Source organism: Lipotes vexillifer, unplaced genomic scaffold (genome assembly GCF_000442215.2).
Source record: "Lipotes vexillifer unplaced genomic scaffold, Lipotes_vexillifer_v1.1 scaffold865, whole genome shotgun sequence".
Lineage (NCBI taxonomy): Eukaryota > Metazoa > Chordata > Mammalia > Artiodactyla > Lipotidae > Lipotes > Lipotes vexillifer.
This window is the reverse complement of record NW_006795130.1, coordinates 1,363,521-1,381,122: the sequence shown is the minus strand read 5'-3', so window position 1 is coordinate 1,381,122 and position 17,602 is coordinate 1,363,521. Positions and strand designations below refer to the sequence as shown.

At 56.1% G+C, this 17,602-nt stretch overlaps 1 protein-coding gene across 1 annotated transcript; it reads right to left on the bottom strand.

Moving 5' to 3' along the window:
* Positions 1 to 9,394: 9,394 nt before the first annotated feature.
* On the bottom strand, positions 9,395 to 14,480 carry ZNF503 (zinc finger protein 503). Its single transcript, XM_007467481.1, has 2 exons — positions 13,816 to 14,480; positions 9,395 to 11,923 (listed from the first exon to the last, which is right to left on the bottom strand). The coding sequence occupies exons 1-2, from the start codon at positions 14,131 to 14,133 to the stop codon at positions 10,307 to 10,309; spliced, it is 1,935 nt and encodes a 644-aa protein (XP_007467543.1). The 5' UTR covers positions 14,134 to 14,480; the 3' UTR covers positions 9,395 to 10,306.
* Between the last annotated feature and the right edge of the window lie 3,122 nt (positions 14,481 to 17,602).

Here is a 17,602-nt window from a genome sequence, read left to right as displayed (position 1 = left end):
TATCACATTCCCACCCACTCCCCCTGCCACAGCTGCATCCCTACCAAACACCCTCATGGGCCGTCCTGCCTCCATGTCTTTGACCCTGCTCATCCCTCCTCCTGGTTTCCCAAATCCCCCATTTTCCAGCCATGAAATGCCTATTCATTGTCCAAGCCCAGATCAAGTGCTGCCTCTTCCCCCATGATTTCAGCATCCTCCTATTGGAATTAATCCTGTGCCTCCAGCGATCATAGCCCTTGTCACACGCCTTAAGGCAGCAACTTTTCTGTAACCTAGTAAATTGGACAGTAAGTTATTTGAGGGCAGACACCATGTCCTAGTCGTCTTCCCACTACCTCCATGCCTAAGAGAACGCTGTGTATGCAGCAGGTACTCATGATGTGCTTGCCACTGAACGCTCACTTTCTATGTTTGGCTGCGCAGCTCGGACTGGGCAGTAGCTTTGCCACAGGTGACCAAGGTTGTCTTTCCTCTCCTCTTGGGGACTTCCCCAGGGAACCCCAAGGGAGGCAAGAGGGGCTGCCTTTCCCATATTTCCCTGAGGGCTGGGGAAGGAAGCCACTGTGGACTTTCTGTCAGCTCTGAGAGCAGCACCTGTCAGTTGAAGTACACAGGTTTTAAGGCATGGGGCTTTAAGTGAGACAGCTCTGGCCTTCAGCTCACCACTTGTTAGCTGTGTGACTTCAGGCGTGTTACCTAACCTCTCTGAATCTTAATTTTCTCTTTTTAAACATGAGATTAATATAGTACTTATCTCCTAGAGATCTTGTAGGGATCAAAAAAGATAATATAAAGAAATATAAAGCTCTTGGCACAAGGAAAATGCTCACTAAATGATAATAATCGTAATAATCCATTTCTTTCCTATGGTCCGAGATTCTGCTTGGTGAGAGGGGACCAGGGAAGGCTCCACCCTAGGCCTAGCCCACTGGAATCCTTGCTGTTGGATGGAGTTTCCCTATGGACAAAAGTCAGAGAATGTGCATTGTCACAATGGTCTTGGTCCCAGCTGGGCAGTTTGCTGGGTGCTCCCAGAAGGTGGAGAGGGAGTGGGGCTGGTATCTCATGGGGCTGGAGGGAGGGGCCAGCTGCCTGTGACTAACCCCAAAGGGAAAGGGTTAAACCAGATCTGGCTGGCATCAATAGCTAAGGGTCCAATGGCAGGGGTATAGAGCAGCAGGATGCTGAGGCTTCTAGGCGGCCAGGGGCCCTCACATCAGGTGGGCTGCCAGAATGGTGTAAAGGATCTGGATCCCAGCTGACCAAGCCTGGGTTCTAGGACAGGGAAGGTGCTGAGGGCAGCTGGAAGACAGCCTGCATACAGTGGGGTCAGAGAGGAGGCTACATTCTCCCTAATTATCCCTACACTAAGCCTGGGGGCAGCAGACCACATCCAAATCCTCCTCACTGACTGGGAGGAAGATCCTCGCTTCCCACGGACTCGGGGCCCAGGCTGCTGGGTGTGCAGGTTGCAGCTATTTGAGTAGGAGTAGAATAAGTGGGTCCAGGGTGTGCTGGTAAATGCTTAATAAACAGCTCTCTGGTGGGGGGAAAGCCTTCACTTAGAGTGTTTGCCAATTGCTGTGGTGTAAATACTCCCACCATGGCTGATTTCAAGCTATCATCATAACATCATAGAATGACGAGGTAGGAAGAGATGTGCACAGTTGGCTCTTGTGAGCCAGTATGAGCTGATTCCAACACACTACTAGGTGGGGCCTGACACCTGCATTAGGCTTAGGTAGGTTTATGTGCCTTCAGTGTACAGAGAGGTAAAGGCCACTATGCAGTGGTGAAAAGCACAAAAATAATGACCCTGGAGTCCAGTAGCCTATAACACAATCCCAGCTCTGTCACTTCCTAGCTGTGTGGTTTTGGGCAAATAATTTTACCTCTCTGTGCCTCAGTTTCCTCCTCCACAAAGTGGGGCCAGTGATAGTGCCCACTTCATAGAGTTATTGTGAAGGTTGCACAGGTTAATACCGGCCTGTAGTAGGTTGACATAAATGTTATTTGTTACAGTTAATCACACAGAGTAGTTGGAATGTAGCCATGGTCAGAAAAATTTAGAAAGGAAAACCCAGAGTCCCTCAGTGTGTTTCCCAAGGGCATGCTCTTTTTATATTTAAAATCTTGGATTTCCTTCAATATCAAGGATTTAAAATCTGCAGGCCCATGAACCCCCTGAAATTATTTTTCCAATGTTGAGTATATGGGCCATTGCTTTTATCTATTGGATTCAAAAAAAAAAAAAAAAAAAAAAAAGGCTATGGTTTCTGCATCCTTCCCTCAACCCACAAAAGGCTTAAGAACTAGTGATGTGGAAGGTATAGAATTCCCACACCATAGGAATCGCCCCTGGAGGATGTGGGGGAGAGTTGTTTATAAAGCGCGTGAAAGAAAAACGGCAGAGACACAGAGACACATGCAAAGAAGTTAGCCGAGAACTCTGAAATCTTTCTCCCTTTTTGAGACCTAAGGCCGAGGAAGCTTCCAGCAACAGGGCAACCAAACTGCTCACATTCATGGATTCCCTGTTCCTGCTTTCTCCTTACCCCTTTCAGTCTTAGGAGTCTCCCTAAGTCTTCCCTTTTCCGAATCTGCTCCCCCTGCACCCCACTGCCGCCTCCACTCCCCAGGACCCGGCATAGGTGTGTCCCAAGGGCCGGTGTGGGTGTATGGAGGCATGATTAGAACTCACTTGAGGGTCGCTATGATTCAGTGATAACGTTTGTGTTCTTTTAGGTTGTGTCTTGTTTCTTTTACCTTTCTGTAGTTACCTTGTAATTATTTAAGGTAAGGTTAGTGCAAAGTTGATTTAGCATTGGTCTGCCTCTGTTTTGAGTTGGAGGCTGTATTCAGTTTTTTTCCAATAACATGGAAGGGGGTGGGAGGTAGGTTTACAATGCTACTCCCTTTCATCCCATGAGATTTTATTTTCGTTGTTCTTTTTTCAAAGATGATCGGTCCCTTCTTCCTGGCTTGGTGCTGTGTGTGGGGTGCATGGCGAAAATGAACAGGTCCCTAACCAAAGATCTTTATAGGGATAAAAATTACTTTTTGACAAATCCCACTCTAAATCATTGCAGTATACGACTCCAGGCATCTAAGAGGAACAAGAACTACAACTTTTGAGGACTTAGCAAGTGCCACCCCTGCTCACTTCATCAACAAGAATCTGTGGTTTAGCGGTGCAAGTCACCAACCAGTGACCCTCTGGAAGGCCACCAACAAGAGAGCTCTCTCCTGACTCCAGTTCTGGGTAACCCCTTCTGCGGATTGCAGAGGAGTCTGCTAATGTCCTACCCCAACTCCCACCCTTCTTGCTCCCCTGAGTAACAGAACACTGAATTGATTTGAGGCAGCAGTGTGCCCAGCTAAACATTACATTTCCCAGCCTCCCTTGCAGCTAAGAGTGGCCATGTGACTAGGTTCTGCCCAATGAGGTATAAGCTGAGGAGTTGTCTGTGGATTCCAGAAAGACTCATTAAAAGGGAGGGACCCTTTTACCTCTTTTCACTCCTCCTTCCTGTTGTCTGGAATGAGGTGATGGTAGCTGAGCTCCAGCAGCCATTTTGGACTCAGAGATGACGTGAGGATGAAAGCTTCCTGGTTGGGCTGGCGCAGAGGAACGCGGAGGACCCTGGGTGCCTGATGCCCAAAGGCCATTCTTAGCCTGGACCATTCACCTCCAGACTGAGAGAAGAGAACATTTATCTTCTTTAAGCCATTCTTTAAGGGTCTTTGTTATTGTCAGCAAACGCAATTTCTAACTGATGCATGGAAGCTCGCCAGGCCTCGTTTTGTGCCAGGGGCAAAGACCTCCAAGCCCACTGCTCCTTCTCCTCCTCCTCTCTTTGGAAGAATCATCCTGTCCAAGAGGGCCCAATTCTTTTGCATATTTCCTCCCTTCTGTCTTTTGTTTTCCTCTTTCTTCCCCAACCCTGCCCCGCCACTTTCCTTCCCTTTCCCGCCTTCTCTCCAACACTTATTGAACATCTACTAGGTTCCCGGTACGAAGCTAGCTGCCAGGACTAGGAATAGGTATAGGAGACAGTCCCTCCTCCCCAGTGCCTCAGAGTCCAGGCTGGGAGGAAAATGTAAAGCCAGTATGATGGGATGGACAGGTGCTACAGGAGCAAAGAGAAGGGCATTGGATCTAATGGGAAGGACCTGGGGGGCTTCCCGGAGGAGGTGACACTGGCCGGAGATTTGAAGCAGGAGTTTTGAGTTGCTGGTACTTAGGAAAATAAGGTACAGGGCAAAGATTCCAGGCACAGGGACTAGCACAGTGGAGTACAGTGGTTAAGGACTCCAGTGCTGGAGCACAGACATGTGACTTCTCTCTAGTCCTCAGTTTCTTCACCTGTAAAAGGAGGATAGTAGTATAGCAGTAGTAATAGGACTAGATGAGTGCCTGGAAGTGAGCGTGAAATGCATGCTACTTATTAACGTTATTAGTGTTGGTAAATGTGCTGCCCATGGTGTGTGTAGACAAATAAGTTTTGGAGACAAGTTTCACAGAGGCCATAAGTGGCTTGTCCATGGTCACACAACTATGAAGAGGCACCACTCAAACCCTGGGGTCCTTATCCCTAGTCCAGTGGCCTTTATGTGTCTACCCTCTGCCATTGCATTAAGTTCTGAGGGAATGCAAAGTGAGGGAAAGTGTGTGTGTGTGTGTGTGTGTGTGTGTGTGTGTGTGTGTGTGTGTGTGAGAGAGAGAGAAACCTGGAGGGCTTCCTGAAAATGAGTCTTGAGAAAGTTCTGAAGGATGGGGAAGGAGGAAGACATTCCAGGGAAGAAGTGTATGATGAGCATAATCAAGCAAGGTGTTGGGGGGCTAGCTGGCTGGAAGAGGGTCTGGACTGTGAAGACTGGTGAGACACAGGGTAGAACAGGCACAGAGAGGCCAGGTCTTTGAAGATGAACCATGGTTATAGGCACCCTGATGGCCAGATAGTAGACTGAGAATTTGAACCAGTGAACCACAGGGAACCACAGTTAGTTCTTGAGCAAGGGGGCTGGTCATAATGAAACAACACTTTGGGAAGAGAAGAAGGAAAGAAATCTGTCTTTACTAAGAGCCAGTATGGGCCAGACAGTAGGTAGGGAATTTTCACACTAATGATTTCCTTTGAGCGTCACAACAACCCTCTTAGGTGGGTATCCATATCTCCATTTTACAGATGAGAAAACTGAGGCCCAGATAAACTGAGTGATAGAGTTGAGCCAGTGGTGGAGCTAGAGTTCGATTTAGAACAGCCTAACCCCAAATTTGTGCTCTTTGCACTGTACCATGTGGCTTTAAGCTGTTCTCTCAGAACGCCCCTTGTGCTGTGGGTGTCCCATCAGGCGCTGCTGCTTCACCAGGGGCTCAAGAGTCTTTCTGCAGCCCAGACAGCCCCTGGGCAAACCCCAGGGTCACACTGGGCAGAGAGAGATCAGTACCCCCAGGACTTTGGGGGATCTCCAGCGCAGGGTAGGGTGAAGTGCTGGGGCTCTGGGTCTGATAGAAATGAGTTCAAATCCCAGCTTTGCTGTGCACTATCTGAACTTAAGCCTCAACTAAGGGGGGCAGCGGGATGAGCCCTAGATTGGGAGCCTGGCTGGAAGTGATGAACATCTGAGGAAGTGAAATGATAAGATGTCTGTATTCACTTCAAATCAATGGGTTGGGGGAGGCAAGAAGGAGGGGGCAGAGAGGAAACAAGATTGGTCATGAGTTGATAACTGTTGAGGCTGGGTGATGGGTTTGTGGGTGTCTAGTATACCATTCCCTCTACCTTTGTGTATGTTTGAAAATCTCCATGATAAAAAGTAAAATAATAATAACAACGCTGAGAACTTAAAAAGAAAACAGTTATGTCCACCACACTCTCTCCCAGCTGAATCAGAATCTCTGCCTCCCAGGCATTGTTATGCTTTAAAATTGCCTCAGGTGAGAGCAGCCAAGGTGAGAATCTCTGCATAGACTTCATCACTCACTAGCTGTGTAACCTCAAGCTAGTATCCTTCCCCTGCTAAGCCTCAGTTTTCTCATCTGTAAAACAGGGGTAAGGCTTCTAACAACCTCATGGAATTGTTGTGAGGTTTAAATGGATAATACAGGATAGTATGGGTTGGGCCTAACAGAGTGAGCAGGTCAGCCTGCAGCTTTGCAGTCACTCTGAGCACCACCAAGCCTCTAGCCATAGCATTACAGATGAGGAACCGTAAGGCAATATGTGCAGAAGAGGCCATCAGATGGCCTCGCAGGGACAGGCCTCACCTTCTGGGCAACTCTTACACGTTTTCCAAAGCACAGGGAGTTCATCAACTAGAAGGTTTTTTCGTCTGCCTTTCCTTATTGCTTAAAGACCACTCAGCACAGACACCAGGGTCACTCAGTGTCACTGCCAGAGGTAGAGATTGGGGCGGCGCTTGAGTGGAGGGAAAAGCTTGGGCTCTCTCTGTTGGCCTTGCCACTGGCTTCCAGGACTTGGCCTCAGTTTCTCCATCTGTGTCAGGGGTGAGTAAAGAGATGGGCAGCCCTTGGCAAGGGGTATAGTAGGAAATAGAGAGTGAGAATGAATGAATGCATGAATGTCTGGGGATCACTTCACTATGACAGACAAAGTGACCTGTCGGAGCCTTGATGAGGTCAGTGGGAGCTCCCCAGGATGCGGAGGGGCCCTTGACACGTGGGCTAACTCCTCTGGGGTAGAAAAAGAGAGCACGGGGAACACAACAGCAGAAGCTAGTGCAGGTGGAGAAGCGCGGAGGACATGGTTCGCAGCAGGAGAGGAGCAAGGAACTAACTACCAGGAGGGAGCTCCGGGACACCGCTTCGAAAACCGTGCGAAGGTGGAGGCGTGGGGTCTCGGGCTGACCACCCAGCCGGCGTCCCGCGCGCTGGCCAGCGTTCCGGGTCTCTTGCCCGCTCCTCTGGACTCCGCATCGCCGCCTGGCGGACACGCCGCGCTCCGCTCGGGCTTCGGCGGCAGCGGGCCGGCGTGCGGAAGATCCCGCGGCAGTTCAAGAGACAGCGGGAGAGCCGGGGGCGCGGAGCGAGGATGGGGCGTCTGTTCCCCGAGCGGGGTCGCGCCTGGTCTGGACCTGCAGCACACACTGGCACCCTCTCCTCACTAACCCGGCGCCGGGGGTGACTCAGCTCCGTCTCACACGTCGGGGAACGCTTTCTTCCCCCAACCTCCAGCCCCCAGCTCCAGAATTTTACTGCCTCTGAGGAGATTCTCCGGGAAGGCGGTCTCTTTAAAATTTCAAGGCGTTTTGGGTTTGATTTTTGTTAATAAAATATCGAGACTGGGCGTGAAGGCACGAGCGTGCCCAGTTCGTCTCCGTGCCGGTCCCAGACCTGAAATTCCAGGGCTGGGGAAGTTCTAGGTCCTTCCCTCCCAAGTGGGTCCCGGCGGGCAAGGTGTGGTGGTCCTGCCCGAAGACTCGAGGCAAAGGAGAGCGAAGCGTGTGGGTCGGAGTGGCCAGGAGCGTGGGGCTGGTGCTGGTGAGGGGTGAGCAAGGGCCTGGTTTTCATGTCACAAGCCGTGGACACTGGAGTCCTCGGGACTCGGGCCGCACCACCTCCTCGAATGTCCTCCCATCCCATGGCGGGGGTATCTGTCCGAGAGCCTGCGGGTGACAAGTCACTCCATCGGCCGAGGTTCACAATAAGCTAGACCCAGCTAGGCCCAGCCCAGCCTCTCTTACCCGGACCAGAGTGGAAGCAAGACGGCGTCGTCCCGGGTGCAGTGCGGGCAGGCGGCTCGGAGGCGCGGGAGGCTGCCCCCTCCGGGTAGGCGACGCAAAGCCTGTCTTCCTTTACCCAGTCCTCTCCAGGAGGAGGCCTAGGAGCTCCCCGCGGCGTCCCGGAGGCCGCCGGGCCTGCTTTGCGTTCAACCCGGGAAAAGGCCCCGCAGGCGTGAGGCTGACGCTGGGAGGAGAGTGTAAAAATCTCAGAGTCACCAACCCTCGAGCAAATGGCGGCGGGGGCCGCGCGGCTGACTGACCGAAGTCTGAGGCCGAGGGCGGCCTCTGCGCGGCGGTGAGCTTCCCGAGGCAGCAGGGGGAGCTTGACGCCGAGGGACACCGGTGGCTCGGAGAACCATGAACGGCCTGACCCTGGGGAGAGAAGGGTTCTGGGCGCGCGCTCAGCGCCGCGACTCCAGGATCCCGGGATCCCAGGAAAGGCGAGCTCTGGACCCAGACCTCCCGCGGACCCGGCGGGGCGAGCGTCCAAACAACCAGAGACCAGGACTTGCGCCCGGGCCTGGAGTATGAGTGTGTGTGTGATCGCGGGTGGGGGGTGGGGGTGGCCTTGGACACCCGCCCCCCCCTCCCAAAAAAATTAGACATCGTCTCTGCCTGGTTCCATGGGCGCTTCAGGCAGCTCCGTCCTGCCGCTCAAGCTGGGGAGAAGGGAGCGGTGCGCCCCGCGGGGATCCGCGCCCGGACGGAGAGTTCCGCCGCGCCCTTGCGGAGCTGAGCTCGCAACCCAGACGGCCGTCGGCGTCCACCTGGTCGCCCCAGCGAGGCCGACAATGGGCGCCAGGACCCTCGCGGGGCCGAACTGGAAGGGGCTTCCGGGTCCCGGGCCCGGGCGCGCTCTCCTGCGGCGCAGACTGGGATAAAGCGCAGACTGCAGAGAAATCGGGATGCGGAAAAGCAGCCGCGGCGCCGGCCTGACGCGGGTCCCGACTCCGGAGAGAGGAAGCAGTCCCGGGGGGGAGGGTGGTGGCTGGAGGGGGTCGGCTGGTGGCCGCCTTTGGCCCTCCGCAGCCAGAAGAAGAAAAGGAAAGCGAACTCACTTCCCCCCTAGGGACAAGAGGGACAAGAGGGACAAGAGGGCTCCGGCGCGCTCTCCTCCCCAGGCCTGGGAAACAGGTTCCCAAGCGCCCTCCGACCCGCAATCTATCCCGGCTGCCCGCCCGGAACGGGGGATGCTTGGAAAGCCAAGAGGGGGACAGCGGGTAGCGGCATCTCCTACGGGCCGAGGCCGAGCGGGCGAGTCCCGACCTGCACCGCTCTGCACAAAACGAAACCCAAACTCCCGAAAATCTCAGTAGGGAAAAATTTTTAAATCCTTTTCTTTTCTTTCACTTTTAACAAACCAGCTGCTGGGAGAAAAATTAAAAACGAAATTAGCGATAGCTAAGGACACTATCTTTGCACATTGTGAAATCCCCTTTAAAAATATTTTCCCCAAGGCCAAACCCACGACTGGCCAGCCCGTCTGAAGCCTTTGCCTCTTCCTGAAAATCACAACCAAACAATCGGAAATGCGGCCACAGTCCTGGGAAGAATGAGTAGCCATGAGGCCAATGAGGCCGAAACTGCCATGCTCTTCTTTCTCTTTAACCAAAAATAAAAAAAGATAATAAGAAGAAGTAAAACCTTTTAATACATCAAATATACGGAATTTTAATCTTTAAAGCGATACATTGTCTATTATTTTAGTACATGACGTAAACCTTACTTGTCCCCTTCTCAGCGGGTGGACTTAAAAATTAAAAATAGTTAAGTGTTCCTTTTAAAGAACAAAATAAGGCAAATGAGGTTTTGGAATAGAATTGTTTTTTCCTTTTTTTTTTTTCTTCCAGACTACATACAAAAAAATATCCATTCTCTTTCGATGGTATACACCTTAAAAATAATTGCAATTTGAAATCAGAGCTGACAAATTGTGACTTGTTTTTTTTTTTTTCATTTTTTGTAACAAACATGCAGGTAAATTTGTTTCAATCAGACATTAAATAAGAGCGTACAATACAACCATAGCAATTTTAAAGTAACATTAAAGAGAAGACCTCTAGTTCTGTGGCGGTTTTGTATTTATTTATAATCTACAAGGGACGGGAGGGTTTGTTTTCCACATTTTTACCCTCAAGGTTTAATTTTTTCCCCCTCTTCCTTTTTACCTACGGAGCTCAAACTAAGTAATGCACTTTTGAACCACGGGTCCGCTTGGAGCTAACATAAATAAATACCAGTGTCCACCGATGCAGTCCTCAAATGAACACTTTCTCAATTTTCCTTTTTTTTCTATAAAAAGTCAAATGATATTTTTTCAACTTTTATAAAGTTTGGGTGGGGAGATGAGAGATGGGGAAAAGGGGAGTGAGTTTCCCACCGGGTCTCGGTCGCTGTTTCGGGTAGATAGATACGGTATATATATATTTTTTCCTTTTCTGGCCCGGGTGATCCCCACGCGCGGGTGACAGTAGCCTCTGCCCTGTTCCCGCCCCTCCCTCGGCTCTTCCGCACTCCCCAGTTCTTTTCTTTCCCTCGACAGCCCTCCCGACCGTCCTCACTGGTACCCCAGCGCGGAGGCCGTGGTCAGTCTCTGTCCGTAGAGGGCGTAGGGGGAGTAGTAGGGTCCGGTGGCGGCGGGCACGGGCACGGGAGCGCCGGGCGTGGGGAGCGGGCTCTTGGAGTAGGGGTGGTAGCGGCTGCTGAGTCCCAGCGCGTGGTGAGGGCTGCGCAGCGCCAGCGTCCCGGGGCTGCCCGGGGCGCCCGACGTGGGGATGTGCATGTGGCAAGCCATGGCGGCCGCTGCAGCGCTGGCCAGAGACGAAGAGCTGGGGTAGCCCGACAGCAGTTTGTCTGTCCCGGGGAAGGCCGTATGGGTCCGCAAGTGGCTCAGCAGCTCTTCGGACGTAGCGAAGCGCTTGTCGCAAGGCCCGTTGGCCGACACCCAGTTGCAGATGTGGGGGAGTGGGTCGTTAGGGAGCATGAAGCCGTAGGGGTAGAGGGGGTGGCCGGCCAGAGAGGGCGGTGTGGCGCCGGCAGCCGCGGCAGCGGTTAGCGATGAGTGCACGCCGTGCAGAGGGTGCGTGGGATACACCAGCGGGTATCCGGACTTGAGAGCCGCAGCCGCCGCGGCTGGATCGTGAGCGCACGACGCGCTGGCTGCCGCCGCCCCAGCCAGGTGGCTGGCGCAGTGGTAGCTGAGGCAGTACGGGTCCCGGCACAAACTGGCTGTCATCACGGACGGCGGCGACGCTCCGGCCAAGGGGCTCGAGCCGGCGGGCTTACTGCAGCCCCGAGAGCCCGCCGGCGCCCCCACTAGGCTGCCCGGCTTGGTGGGGTCGAGCGCCACCCCGTGTGGCAGGAACTGGGGCGGGTAGCCGGCGTAGGCCCCAGCCAGGCTGCCTGGGTAGGTCATGCCCGCGGGAGGCAGAGGGAACACTGTCTGGCCCGGCTTGTAGGGCGACACGGGCGCCACCAGCCCAGAGCCCAACACCGAGGAGGAAGTGGGCGCGCTGGGGCCGGAGCCGGAGCCCGATGAGCCGCCACAGTCCGAGCCTAGAGCCTTGCCCCCGGGGCCCCCATCTGGGTGCTGGTTCACGTCCACATTAATCCCGCCGCCACAGCTAATCCGGCCGTGCGCCAACCCCGTGGGTCCCCCTTCGGCCGAGGCGCCCCCGGAGCCCTTGCTGCCGCCACCGCCGCCGCCCGCCTCGGGGTCCTTCTTGTCGTCCTTGCCCTCCGGGCCGCCCCCGGCCGAAGGCAGCATGCCTCCTGGCGAGCAGGCCGAGGCGCTGGAGCTTGGGCTGCCTGTCCTGGGCGTGAATGGCTGGCAGGTGGCGCTCGGTACCCGGAATCCTGACTTCTCCGCCGAAACCCCCCCGCCGCCGCCCCCGCCGCCCCCGCCTCCACCGCCGCCGCCGCCTCCCGGCTCCTTCTTATCCGAGCCGGGTTTGGAGTACGGCTTGAAACTCGACTTGTCCTCCACGCCGATGTCGCTCATCTTGAGGGGGCCCGACTTTGCGTCCTTGTCGCCCCCGGCGCCGCCGCCGGCACCACCCGCGCCTCCCCCGTTGGAGGCGACCGAGGAGAGTTTGGACGAGGGCGAGGGGTCGGGCTTCCCGATCTGCGAGCATGTTTGGGCCAACAGCGCCAGCGGGCTCTTCTTGGCATCAAGCTGCGGGGGTCAGACGTTGGGGGGGGGGCACAAAGAAAGAAGGGGAAACCCTTTAGAATCCTGGCTTCTAGGTTTCAAACGCACCTCCGCCAAGACCCGCAAAGATACTCCCAGCCTCAAGGCGCAATTCTAGGCGACACCCCTTCTACACACACACACATTCTCGCTCTTGAGAAAGGCCACAGCACTCCCCCCCCACCCGCCCGCCATCAGGATCTTTCCTGTCCTCTCTAAGCGATAACTGTATTTTAAAAAAATTGCAAAATGTTTTGGTTTCTGACTCTCTGACCCAGAACTGTAACCCACGCACACACACACACCCCTAATTCGAGTAAGGGTTCGGGTGACTGGCGCCTTAGAGGCTGTGTACAAACACCAGCTTCTGGAGAACCGGAGGACTGGGACTTTGGAACCGTATTTTGGGCTCCCGGGCTCCTATCTTTCAGGCTGAGAATGAGCGGACCTGGGTCAGGGTAGGGGCTTTAATACCAAAGGGAGAAACAAGTTTCGGCTGCCTTGCCTTCTAGTATTCACACCTCATTCTACCTCCTCCTCTCTTTCCACCCTAGTTTTAAGGTGCGGGAGCACTATCCTCTCCTCTCATCCCGGAGCTGAATCACTCCGACCCCCCTCCCCCGATCCAGAGAGAAAGAAATCCTGTGAAGGGGCAGCCAGGGTGGTGGTCCCAGCGCGATCCAACCGCCGCCGCCCGCCTCGGGGTCCTTCTTGTCGTCCTTGCCCTCCGGGCCGCCCCCGGCCGAAGGCAGCATGCCTCCTGGCGAGCAGGCCGAGGCGCTGGAGCTTGGGCTGCCTGTCCTGGGCGTGAATGGCTGGCAGGTGGCGCTCGGTACCCGGAATCCTGACTTCTCCGCCGAAACCCCCCCGCCGCCGCCCCCGCCGCCCCCGCCTCCACCGCCGCCGCCGCCTCCCGGCTCCTTCTTATCCGAGCCGGGTTTGGAGTACGGCTTGAAACTCGACTTGTCCTCCACGCCGATGTCGCTCATCTTGAGGGGGCCCGACTTTGCGTCCTTGTCGCCCCCGGCGCCGCCGCCGGCACCACCCGCGCCTCCCCCGTTGGAGGCGACCGAGGAGAGTTTGGACGAGGGCGAGGGGTCGGGCTTCCCGATCTGCGAGCATGTTTGGGCCAACAGCGCCAGCGGGCTCTTCTTGGCATCAAGCTGCGGGGGTCAGACGTTGGGGGGGGGGCACAAAGAAAGAAGGGGAAACCCTTTAGAATCCTGGCTTCTAGGTTTCAAACGCACCTCCGCCAAGACCCGCAAAGATACTCCCAGCCTCAAGGCGCAATTCTAGGCGACACCCCTTCTACACACACACACATTCTCGCTCTTGAGAAAGGCCACAGCACTCCCCCCCCACCCGCCCGCCATCAGGATCTTTCCTGTCCTCTCTAAGCGATAACTGTATTTTAAAAAAATTGCAAAATGTTTTGGTTTCTGACTCTCTGACCCAGAACTGTAACCCACGCACACACACACACCCCTAATTCGAGTAAGGGTTCGGGTGACTGGCGCCTTAGAGGCTGTGTACAAACACCAGCTTCTGGAGAACCGGAGGACTGGGACTTTGGAACCGTATTTTGGGCTCCCGGGCTCCTATCTTTCAGGCTGAGAATGAGCGGACCTGGGTCAGGGTAGGGGCTTTAATACCAAAGGGAGAAACAAGTTTCGGCTGCCTTGCCTTCTAGTATTCACACCTCATTCTACCTCCTCCTCTCTTTCCACCCTAGTTTTAAGGTGCGGGAGCACTATCCTCTCCTCTCATCCCGGAGCTGAATCACTCCGACCCCCCTCCCCCGATCCAGAGAGAAAGAAATCCTGTGAAGGGGCAGCCAGGGTGGTGGTCCCAGCGCGATCCAGGGATAGGGTCCTTACCTCTATGGGGCTGACGGGAGTGGAAGGCAGGGGCTGCAGGTACTCGGGGTGCAAAATGTGGCCAGTCCGTGCCGTCAGCATCTTCAGCACCTTGATGGGCAAGCGGTTAGCCTGGCGGAGAGGGTCAGAGGGTGGCACGGCGTGCACAAAAGGCTTGGTGCTGCTGGCCGGGGACGAGCCTGGGCCGGGGCCGGAGCCGGAGCTATTTCCAGAGAGCGCGCTGGTCCAGGCAGGGTCCGCGCTGCCGCTGCCGCCGCCGCTGCCGCCGCCGCTGTGCTTACTGCTTCTTAAGGCAGAAAGCGAGGGCGCTGTGCTCATGACCCACCCGCGCGCATGGGAGCAGCGGGGGGAGGGCTCCTGGAGGCGCGGGGCGGGCTCGGGGCTGCGCGCTCGCCGGGGGAGCAGGAGCAGCAGCAGGAGGAGGAGGAGGAGCTGGCGCGGCGATCACGGGCGCCCAGAGCGCCTTCTCGGCGCCTGGAGCCAGAAGCGAATAATCCTGGGTGGCCCGCAGCGGAGCCGTAGCCGAGCGGGAGGAGCCGGCCCGACTGTGGGAGTGCAGAGTGGCTCGCGGTGTCCGCCTCGGGCTGTGCCCCTGCGCTGCGCACTCGCGGCCCGGCGCTAGCGCCTGCGCTGCTCTCCGCGATGTGAGCCGCTGCCTGTCCAGCCTGGGCTCTGGCGAGGAAACTCACTTCAAAAGCAGCTGCACCGAGGGGGAGATTAAAGCCTTTGCCGCCTTCCAATCAAATGGGAGCCCGAGGTGATTGGAGGGTCAAGGGGATGTGACGCGTCCCGCGCCGCTGCCACCGCCGCCGCCGCCGCCGCCGCCAGGACTCTCAGCGCTGGTTTTAATGGGCAGCTCCCTCTTCGCCTCTCCCCCTGCGTGTCCCTCCCCTGGTTTCGCTCGGAGGACAAGCTGGACATTTATTCTACGTTTGCTGTCTGCCGCCTCCCTCTTTTTTCTTCCTCGTCGTCCGTCCTTTTCCCCAGCTGGAGAATAAACTGAAAACCTTCTTTGGCAGGAGGGTGTGTGTGAGGAACAGTTTGGGGGTGTTCAGAAGGAGCACTGGCGGGAGTCTGGACAACAGCCGGACTGTCAACTCCAGGGCCGCACAGGGGGCCCGCACACCAAATATTCTCTCCTCTCCTCCTCAGTGGTAATTGAAATCTGTTGCGGTGCGGCCGCCTGGGTAAGGAAAGGTGGGGAGACGGGTGTTGGAGGAAGTCCGCCCGCCCGCTTTGATTTCTCGAGATTCGGCGGCGGAGAAACCAGAAGCTGGGTGGGCAGCGGAGGCGGTGGAGGCCTGTCTCCGCTCGGTGTGCTAGGCTCCCCGCCCTTCCCGGCCACGTGACGCCCGGGGATGCGCAGATTGGGGCAGAAGCGGGGGTCACATGTTTCCTCTGTTTCACACTCAGCCCCCCCCCATTCTTACTCTCCCCTGCTACCCTCTCTTCTACCCACCCCGCCCCGTTCTTTGGGCATCTCCACCCCTCCATCAATTGTCAATGTTCCTCGACCGCAATCAATCAGTTATTTGTCAGCTCTTGTCAATCCGACGGTGATTTATGTCAGCTTTTGTTGCTGATTACAAGGCGTGTGCGACTGTAAGGCAAAAAGAGAGAGGGAGAGAGAGACGGAGAGGAAGGAAGAGACTGAGGGGGAACTAGAGAAGGGGGAAAGAGGAGCAGCCTCCTGGGATGAGAGGCGGGGGATCTAAGAAAAAGAATGAAAGAGGAGAAAGAGGCGCTCACTGTCAGGAAAATGAATAGTGAGAGTAAAGTGCGCAGGTGCGCCCAGGGCGCTGAGAGGGGTGCGCTGGCCTGGGGTGTGCGCCTCGATCCTCTCAATATCGGAGAGAGAGATACAACCTTCCATCTCTGGGGAATTCCGGTCCTTTGGGGCCGCAGGGTTCCGGGCGGCACAGGGTATCGGAGACGGGCGGTGGCGACGTCTAACACGGGAGAGTCGTCCCCTCCCCGCCCCCGCGCCGGGTAGTCCCTTCAGGGCGTGTAGTGTGCAGTCGTCAGGCTGCCAGCCTGCCGCGGACCCCGCCCTCCGTGGTGACCCGACTCCAAACTCGGAGACTTCTTTCTAAGAGCCACACCACCAACGTAACCTTGAGTCGGGGAGGTCAATGGTGGGGTACCCCCGCCTCAATTTTTTGACACCCGCCCCCCATCGTGGCTAGGGCTGAGAGACTGCGAAGAAGAGGCCTGACCATGGGTCCTTGCACTAGATAACGTTTCAGGCTCACTCAGGCCCCCTCTCCACCCTCCCTCACCCCGCGCCATCCCTGCAGTCTTGGTAGCCGGGGTTACTCCGGGCTGCTCGCTCGAATTTATTGGAACGCTGAGCCGGGACTGACCGGCGCGGGGAGAATGGAGAGAAGGAGTGAGAGAGAGAGATGGGGCAGCTGCCTGTGGGAACACCGGCTCTTCCAGGGAAGCGGAGCGGGACTGCCGCGTTCCCCTCGATTTGCACCGTCACTCTGGCTGTTTGGAAGGAAGAGGGGAGGCGCTGTGCGTGCCTCCGTGTACCTGGATCTGAGTGCAGAAGTGTGTATGAATGCCTGTGCCGCTGTGTGAGTTGTCAGGGCTCTGGGAGCGTCCGGAGCGAGTTCGGGGGTCGCCTCCAAAAACTCGCAGAAACTGGAAGCGGGTGAGAGGAGGACACATCCCCTTCGTAGGAAGGACTTGGAATACTTTGAATATCCCCTCCCCCACTTTTCCGCCTCGGCTCTTCTTTTGTTGTCAAGTCCTTTTGATAAATGGTGGTGCTGGGAGCGCTGGGGAGCCTGGAGCCAGTCTGTACCCGCGCGGGGGGCGGGGGCCGGGCCTGGAGACCCGGTTTCCAGTCGTGCTCAGCCGGCCCTGAGCCCCGTAGGCGCGGAAGTCGGGTCTGGGACCTGCCCTCGGCGTGCTCGCCCTTTCCTCTCTCACCACCCCATTCCTCTCTCCCTCATTTTTGTCTCTGTCTCCCACTCCGAACAGGTACCGAGAACTTTCTGGGGGTGAGTTTTAGAATTTTCTCGTAGGCATTCTTTTTACGCGTTTTAATCTTATCCCTTGATTCTTTAGGTTGGTAGACTTCATGAGATGGTAACTTGTCTAAAGATAATTTGGAGAAGAGGGGAGTGAGGCGCTGTGTATATGGGGAGTTTGTCGGTGTATGTGACCGTGTGTTTAGGTGTAATAACACACCTAAATTCAAGGGGCTTTGCAGTGTCTGCCTGTGCGACAACGGAGGAAGGTGAGTCCGTGAGACGGTGGTGAGGCCACAAGCGAGGTTGTGAAGGTTGTCTGAATAATCTTTGGGGAGCGAGTCCCAGGTGCCCGTTTCTGAGGACGGGACGGTTCTGAGCTGTCTCTGCAGGGCAGGCACTGTGAGGCCGCCTGTATCCTGCGGGTCTGTTGGTGTATGTCTGTGTCACTGGGTGCATGGTTGTCGGTTGTTGGCCCAGATCAACTGCAGATCTCCCAGCCATGGGACCCGTGTCGCAGCGGCCTCCCGGTGAGGCCCGGACACTGAATGCTGGCGGCGTCGGCCAGAGATGCAGGTGACCGCGGGCGTCCCTCCCTACCCCTCGCCCTGCAGTCTCCAGACTCAGTCCATTCCCTCTCCTGTAATTCCAGCAGCTTTCTTTTTACGCCCAGCGGCTGGGGGAACCAGAGAGTGGCCCCAGCGTCCCCCGGAGTGGGCGTGCCGCGGTGTGGTCGCACACGCTCGCGGGCCTGCGCGGTGTAGCGCGGACGTGGGTCTCAGTCCGCGTGCATTCGCTCTTCACAAAAT